The sequence below is a fragment of the Cimex lectularius genome, unplaced genomic scaffold, assembly GCF_000648675.2.
Source record: "Cimex lectularius strain Harlan isolate CLEC.00 unplaced genomic scaffold, Clec_2.1 scaffold47, whole genome shotgun sequence".
NCBI lineage: Eukaryota > Metazoa > Arthropoda > Insecta > Hemiptera > Cimicidae > Cimex > Cimex lectularius.
The window spans coordinates 1,664,183-1,672,796 of NW_019392686.1; the positions used below are offsets into that span (position 1 = coordinate 1,664,183).

Sequence of the window (8,614 nt, forward strand, 5' to 3'; positions counted from 1 at the left end):
ATCCTTCCAAAACAAAAACTTCCAGGATATTAGTCAGGGTAATAATTAAATCCCGCAATTCCTCAATTAAATCGTGCATTCTCGAACGTCCCATCCAATCGGACTTGGGATAAAAAAAGGCCATCCACCGGACCGCGGAACGCCCTGCGACACGCGAAAAAGTTCAACCACCGACGCGAACCGAAGCCGCGGTCGGCCGAGGCCGGAAAATGACCACGGTAGAGGGGGATCAAAATTTTCGTATATATACAGTCAAGCCGTAGCAGACCTGGTACAGAAGCAAACTGTTAGGAACTTGCAAAAATAAAACTTCCCGTACGAAGAAAATGAAGTACATCGCCCTCTTGCTCGTCGCCTCCTTCATCGCCGCCGCCATGGCCGTAAGTCAAATTTCAACAATTCCTGGGGGGGGGTCGAAGAACAATTTTTAAAATTCTTCCTACTCTTTAACAAAAATTAACCAAAACTTTAACAGTCGATAAGATGATATTCGTGATACACCTTTCAAATAAATACCTTACCAGTGGTAATATTTTTTTTTTTTTTTTTTTTTTTTTTTTTTTACCGAAGATGATAACCTAAAATGATACAATCGCACAATTTCGTAAGAAAATAAATACAAATCAACTCCAATTCTTTCAAAATCCCTTGCTTATATTTTACTGTTTTGTTCTCTGCAACTCAGTTTTGGATAATTTGCAAAATATATTAGAGCCTTGGTTTTAGATTAAATTTTGCCATTGTTGAGCCAAAGAAGCATTTCTTTTGTTGAAAAGTTTTAAACTTCTTTACTTTCTATCAATAAATTAGTCATTTAAATAATTAAACAAAATGCCAACCAAATTTCATCAAATTCTGAATAAATTACAAATAAAATTGTACAAATTGAAGAACTATTTTTCTTCCTTGCTCATTTTGCTTGAAGAAGATTTATTATTATTAATAATATTGGGGTCTTAAAGCCCTGTTTTTACCTTTAAAATAAATAAATAAAAATATATTGTAATTTTAAATTTTATCAACTTCTATTAAATATATAAATACTCAATTAATTATACACAATTTTTTCGAAATGATTGTCACAGGGGGAATACGAACCCACGACTTTCGGCTCAATACGCCGCTGCTCTACCACTTGAGCTACCGTGACTTCAATCGCCCATGCCACAAACTTCTCATTTCGACTACCCGATTTTATTATTATGTTTTTATTAATCCCGCCTGTGACACAAATTTTTCATTTCGAAAAAAATTGTGTATAATTAATTGAGTATTTATATATTGTAATTTAGTCGTTCCCGATCATTTGTTAGCCTATCCTGGCTGGTTTGGTCTATTAGGAGGATAAAGCCAATGAAGTTTCTGATAGACTAAACCAGCAAGGTTCAGGCAGATAGGAAGTCGAAAATAATAGGTTACAACCAAATTACACTTTCATTATCCCGCAAACCCCAGAACAAAAATAATTATTCAATCGTTTGATAAGTACATCCTAGAAACATTTCATTTGGCAAAGCAATTTGCAGAAATCAAAGCTAAATTTTTCAAAGTCCCTTTCGTCAACTTCGTTTTGTCCAGCAGAATATACTAAAGCCATGGCTGTAAGGCAAATGTCACCTCTGTTGGGCCGTAGATTAATTCGATTTGTTAAAATTTTTAAACTTTATTCCTTACTCTTTAACAATAAATTAATAATTTTCCGAATTAAACAAAATTTCAACCTTTTAATGACGTGGTATTTAAAATACTCTTACAAACGAAAAGTGTACCAATTGTAATACTTTTTCGTCTTTATTTAGTTTTCTTGAAGAAAAATTTGTTGTAATTTAGCCATTGCCTATCATTTTTATCCGCCTATCCTCGATGGTTTGGTCGTATTTGATGATGCATTTCAACTTTTTATCCAAAACAGATTTTTAAAAAAATAGGAGTAGCAAAACAAAATCATCAAATTTACAGGTTCATCCCACAGACCATTGCATGCCTTTCGTGGACTATGTTTTGGACAATATGCAAAAAATATTAACTGAATGTAGGGTTTTCCATGAACGAGAACAACTCGACTATTACAGATTCATATTTAATACATTTTCGACGCCTTAGGACCTACTCACATGGACTCAGATCTGGTCACCAGTTGTCCGACAACAGACTGGGTGACTGGACGACCCGAGTGGTCCTTCACCTTCATACATTTACGAATCACATATCCAATGGCCAAGTTACACGTGTTTTGATCAAATTAATCAGTTTATATTGGTTGTATTCAACCCCCTATTCATTGTCTAGTGACTCTAATGATGATGACGGTATCCAAATACTATTACCAATGCTGGGAGCCTCGGTAGCCGAGTGGTTAAGGCGTCAGACTCTCGGCTGGTAGATCCCGCGGTCGTGGGTTCGATCCCCACCGTCGCCTCTGGACTTTTTCTGACCGGTGGCCTCAATTGAAAGAAATTGACACGGCACTCATCAATGGAAGGGGCGGGATCAGGTCTCAGCGACCCTGAATTTGGTCCCAACCCCCTTCAAAAATGAGTTTCTTCGATGGAAGAACGCCGGCACACCGGGGGCTCAAATTCACACTTGTGTTGCGAGCCCCCAAAAAATGGAGCCAGGGATAAAGTACAAAAAAAATTAACTAATTAATTAAATAGTTAATTAATTAAAAAATTACCACTGATACAGAATGAAAAAAGTGAGAAAGTTGTGAATATATCCTTCGTGACTTACAGCCTTCCTCTTCAGGATATCTGCGACCCTCGAATGACTAAGGATATCTGCATAATGACTATCAAATCGAATCAAAGAACAAAAATATATTAACCCCTTGATCGAAAACAATTTTCACACTATTGGCCAAAGAATAATTTCATTAATTGAAAAATTGTCAAGTTTCTTTAATAATAAATTAATTCGCAGTTCGGTCGTAACTGTTCATTTTGGTTTGTCTATACTTTCTGGGTTTTTTCTGACCAAAGATGGCACAATACCAAAAATAGTCTAACAGACCAACCCAGTTAGATTGGGTAGACCAAAATGATCGGTACAACCAAATTACAAGTTAATTGCCTCGTAGACCACAGGAAGAAATGTCGCAATAAATAATCACTAATAAAATTAACCTAGGCTTCAACGGTTTGTAAGATGATATTTAGGAAACTAATCTATATAAATATTTTACCTATAGTAATATTTTTCTTCCTTACTTAATTTGCTTGATATAAACAGGGTGATCAGCTCATCGTGTTGAAAAAAAATTTGGTGACAATACATCTAAAATGGACTAGAATGCCGTAGACCTCATGGTTTTGTCTGAATCGATCAAAAGAATCGATGGAATCCAAAGTTATGATTTTTTTTAGTGTTTATTTAAGAAAAACACGTTTCTTTACATAAAACTTGAATTTTCTCCACTCTAACGTAACTTTTCTCAACTTTTGACTCCATTTCAGATTTAACACCGAATTTCGTTTTAGATTAGTCCACTTTTGTTCTAGAAACTGCCAGTCTACTTACAACATTCTGTTTTATAAGACCTAAGAAGTTTGTTCTTTTAAAATACTTTATTCTGAAGAAATTCTGAAGAAGAGTTTGTTTCTTTATTAATAAATTATTTCAGAATGTATTTGCTAATTATTAATTTATATGCCCGAAAAACTTTAGGGCCATGCATTTAATTACCAGGATGCATCCCGGACCACGATTTCCGAACATCAAGCTGAAATTGCCCATCAAAAAATCAAAATAATCATGGTTTCGAATAGACCGTTGTTGGTAGTTTGACATTTTAAAAATGCAATACAAACAAGTTCATCCAAAATTAGCATTTTGCGACTTTCATGACGTTTGTGCAGTCATTTTGTAAATAGTCTGGCAATTTTTAGAATAAAAGTGGACTAATCTAAAAGGAAATTCGGTGCTAAATCTGAAAATTGGGTCAAAATTTGGGAAAAGTTACGTTAAAATGAAGAAAATTCGGAATTTATGTAAACAAACGTGTTTTTCTTGAATAAACACTAAAAAAAATTTTAGTAACTCCATTTTAGATGTATTGCCCCCAATCAAAAAATAAATATATAAAAATAAAGTAAATAGATTATAAGGGATTTACGGTTTAAAGAAGTTCATCCAAAATTAGCATTTTGCGACTTTCAAGACATTTGTGCAGTTATTTTGTAAGTAGACTGGCAATTTTTAGAATAAAAGTGGACTAATCTAAAAGGAAATTTGGTGCTAAATCTGAAAATTGGATCAAAATTTGGGAAAAGTTACATTAAAGTGTAAAGAAGCGTGTTTTTCTTGAATAAACACTAAAAAAATCGTAACTTTTGAACGGATTGAGATAAATCCATGAGGTTTACAACATTCTACTCCATATAGATGTATTGCCCCCACCCAAAAAATAAATAAATAAAAATAAAATAAATAAATTATAAGGGATTTACGGTTTAAAGAAGTTCATCCAAATTTAGCATTTTGCGACTTTCAAGACGTTTATGCAGTTATTTTGTAAGTAGACTGGCAATTTTTAGAATAAAAGTGGACTAATCTAAAAGGAAATTTGGTGCTAAATCTGAAAATTGGATCAAAATTTGGGAAAAGTTACATTAAAGTGTAAAGAAGCGTGTTTTTCTTGAATAAACACTAAAAAAAATCGTAACTTTTGAACGGATTGAAATAAATCCATGAGGTTTACGACATGCTACTCCATTTTACATGTATTTTAAAATAAATAAATAACGCGATGAACTGTGCACTCTGCTTATCCAAATATCCAACGAGTGCTACACTCATTAGACAAAGTAATTTACAACAAAAAATTAACTTTAATATCCTTATAGAGTCAAAATATTCATTGCATGCCCTACATAAACTCGATTTTGGTCAATCAGCCACATATATTCTAAACACTACAGACTTATGCTACAATGCTAAACACATATAAGTAAAGTTTTATCACTTTATTAATCCTTTGTTTTTAAACTTTATTTGAACACGAAATTTATCCTAGTATAATGATATTCTCTCACTGGTAGCTAGGCTAGAAATGAATTATTTTATATTAATAATATAACAATTAAGTTACCCTGGACGTGGAGAGTGCTGATTGCAATACAAGGAAGAACACCTATCATTGCAATCTGATAGTGTCTTATAACTTGTATGCATGAAATTTTGAAACTTTATGATTGACTTGATACCGAAGTTGTATAAATTATTTTGATCTCCTGCTTGCAATTTTGCCAAATTCCATGGATTATATAGAAGCTGTTGGGAAATTTTAATTTTAAAAAATTGATACTTTAAAATCTATAATTGGCTATATTGTTATCGTTATTTAGAGATCGTGAGATGCATTCTGGTGTGATGTAGGTAGAAAAACATTTTTTTTTATCTTTATTGAGATCATCTTCAGGGCTCAAAGTTTGTGTTTTCTATGCAAATGTTCACTGTTGTGTGTCTTGTTGAGAGAGTTAGTTGCATACATCACACCAGATGGCATCTCACGATCTCTAAATAATCATTAATTAACGGTCACTAAATGCTACACATTATAGTGTTATCATTCAAACAAAAGTTTTACAATTAGATGAACTTCATAAAAACATAAATGTTGTCTAGCATACTTAGCTAAATATTATGACGAGATCACAGCCTATTAGCTTTTAAATCTGTTTTGTTGTTTTACACTTTTGTCACTTTAAACATATACTATTCAACATTATTATTTAGTTTCACCAGTTTTCGTGGTCTGCTTGACCAATTAATATATTTCAATTAATTACTGTTTTTAGTTGAGATAAAAAATGACAAAAAGGAGGGAAAATATAAAGGTGGAGTTGAGATGGGAAGGTGGTGTCCAAGTGGATCGAAGTCACGATAGCTCAAGTGGTAGAGCAGCGGCGTATCTAGCCAAAGATCGTGGGTTCAAATACCACTCGTGACACTGACTTTTTTATCTCAACTAAAAACCTTAATTAATCAGTAAAAATTGTTTTTCCGTATGGTTTTACTATGATTCCCCATCTGACATTTTTTTTAAAGAAGTGTAACAGCGTTAAACAAATGATGAATGCGAATTATTATAATTTTTAGTAGTTAAGTTCAAATTTTAAAAAAAAACTTTTTTAAATTAAAAAAATAAATAAAAAAGTTCAAATTCGTATTTAGGAATTTTTAAGTTGACTTTGATTTCCTCAATTAAATTTATTCAACCTGTTACAATAGCAATCTTCATAGTTCAAACAAACTTAGTTTTCAGTAAGAATTAGCATTAATATTTGTTTTAAAAAAAATTGTTTACTGTGTTAAAATGAATCACATCATTTCATGTAAGATCAACTATATATAAATTCTATATTTTCTATATCGAGTTAAAACGAATATTTTATAAATTTGCACAAATTTCTTTTACTTCTGTTAATCTTTTGTTTGATATTTTACAGGGTGAAGCAAAGGAAAAAGTTGTAGAGATGTTCAACAAATGCAAAGAAACCCACCCAGTCTCCGAAGGTGAGCAATTTTAAATTACAGTAAAGGTCCATCATTCTAACAGAATCCTTGTCCCAAATTGGAAACTTTGTCACTATGTAAATTGAACAGCACTGCACCCGCCTGAATTCATTTAATCCATTGTTTTGTCACGTTTGATCATTGTATTCCGACCGCCAACCGTACGGATTTTTCACATAAACATATATTATCCTATTTATAATTAAAATGTATTTAAAAGCATCTACGTTATGTATCAGAATGCATATTATAATATAAAATACCAAAGAATCGTTACTTTAAAAAAATGAACAGAATCAAGCGAGAAACTAACTTGTTTACTACAGTTTAAAATTGTAAAACTTGATTTTCATTGTCCAAGAATGAATACAGTATAATATTTTAATTTTTTTTTATTATTTTGTAGAAGAAGTTGAACAATTCAAAAAGAAGGAACCTGTTCCTTCCTCGTCTGAAGCCAAGGTAAATAAAGGCAATTATTAGTGAAAAAGATTTTATTATTCTTATAATTATTGTGTGATTGTAGTGTCTCATGGCTTGCATGCTGAAAGAAGGAAAAGTTGTAAGTAATTTTAACTCCTTGTTTTATAACTATGCGGCGAGCTTAGTGCTAATTGGCGCTTTTTTTATACAGCTGAAGGACGGCGTCTACTCCAAAGACAACGCTTTGATGTTGGCTGACGTTCTTCACAAAGAAGATCCCGAACAGGCTTCTAAAGCAAAAGAAGTTATTGAACACTGTACCAAAGAAGGTTAATTTATTTTCAATTTGTTTTTATTTTATTTACTATACGTATATAATATGACTCATGTTATGTTTTGATCTTCAGTTGGAACTGAAGTTGGAGCAGATGAATGTGAATTCGCTTACAAAATGGCAGTTTGTGGATCAGAACACGCTAAAAAAGTAAGTGAAATAAGAGTTATGTCGAGCGAATAAAATACTTATTAATTTTTATTGTTTTAGCTTGGAGTCAAGACACCTGACTTTTAGATCAACATAGAAGCAGCATTAAAGAAAAATTAACAAAATAAAATAATAATTTGGAATACCAATCACCATTACACAATTTCATAGGATCAGTATAATCAATATGTGAATCTTATTTAAATAAAATTGGCCTGCCATATCTTTCAATTTTATTTTACATTTTCTTTATTACCTTCTTCCCCGCCATCATGAAAAATAATGTGCAAATAATTGTCAGTAGTCAATGCTGAATTACAAATCTTAATTATCCACTCCGACAAGAGTTTGTGGTACATAATGCATGGTGAAATTATATAGATAGATAATGATGCTTATTTACAATAAAAATTATTTTACAAAAAATATTCCGTACATAAAACATCTTAGACAATAGCCCACGGGCTGTCTGTCGAGTTGCCAAAAGAAAAAAAAACAGAATAATATTAATAAGAAGAATAACAATAATAATAATATGGTCAATAATAATCCAAATTAAGAATTTTAAAAAGAAAAAAAAAGAAAAATTAAAGCTTGGATGGCAATGGGATAAATTAGTTTACGAGCTTTATAGCACTCAGAAGAGATATAGCTAACCTAAGATAGAAGGTTTGGATGTTAGGGCGTGAAATGACCTTAGCCATTAAAACGCCCTTAAAAATTAATAATAATAATAGTCAGCAAGACATTGGAAGCCATAATTAACAAAGGGTTAAATTGGTTTATTGAGAAAAAAGGTCTGTACAGTCAAGAAAGCACTTTTGCTTTGAAGATCATGTAGCGCTCCTTGAAAGTGCTATTCAGAACACTTTCTTGGAGAGAGAGCATGCTTTAGATGTCTTCTTTGACCTGGAAAAAGCATACGATACGACCTGGAGATTTGGTATTCTTAAGAAACTCTATGATTGGGGTTTAAGAGGGAACATAGCTAAATTTTTAAAAAGCTTCCTCGAAATGAGGAGATTCCGGGTGAGATAAGGTACCGCCTTATCTAGTACGTTCATTCAAGAAAACGGGATTCCTCAGGGTTCGGTTATAAATGTCACTTTATTTGGGATTGCGGTAAACGGTCTGGCTGATAATATAGATCACCGTATAGTCAGGCCTTTATATGTTGATGATCTTTGCTTT

At 32.3% G+C, this 8,614-nt stretch overlaps 1 protein-coding gene across 1 annotated transcript; it reads left to right on the forward strand.

Moving 5' to 3' along the window:
• The first annotated feature begins 261 nt into the window (after positions 1–261).
• On the forward strand, positions 262–7,659 carry LOC106661016 (general odorant-binding protein 19d-like). The gene is made up of 7 exons (XM_014384115.1): positions 262–380; positions 6,450–6,516; positions 6,923–6,978; positions 7,043–7,078; positions 7,151–7,268; positions 7,347–7,423; positions 7,484–7,659. The coding sequence occupies exons 1-7, from the start codon at positions 327–329 to the stop codon at positions 7,508–7,510; spliced, it is 435 nt and encodes a 144-aa protein (XP_014239601.1). The 5' UTR covers positions 262–326; the 3' UTR covers positions 7,511–7,659.
• Positions 7,660–8,614: the final 955 nt, after the last annotated feature.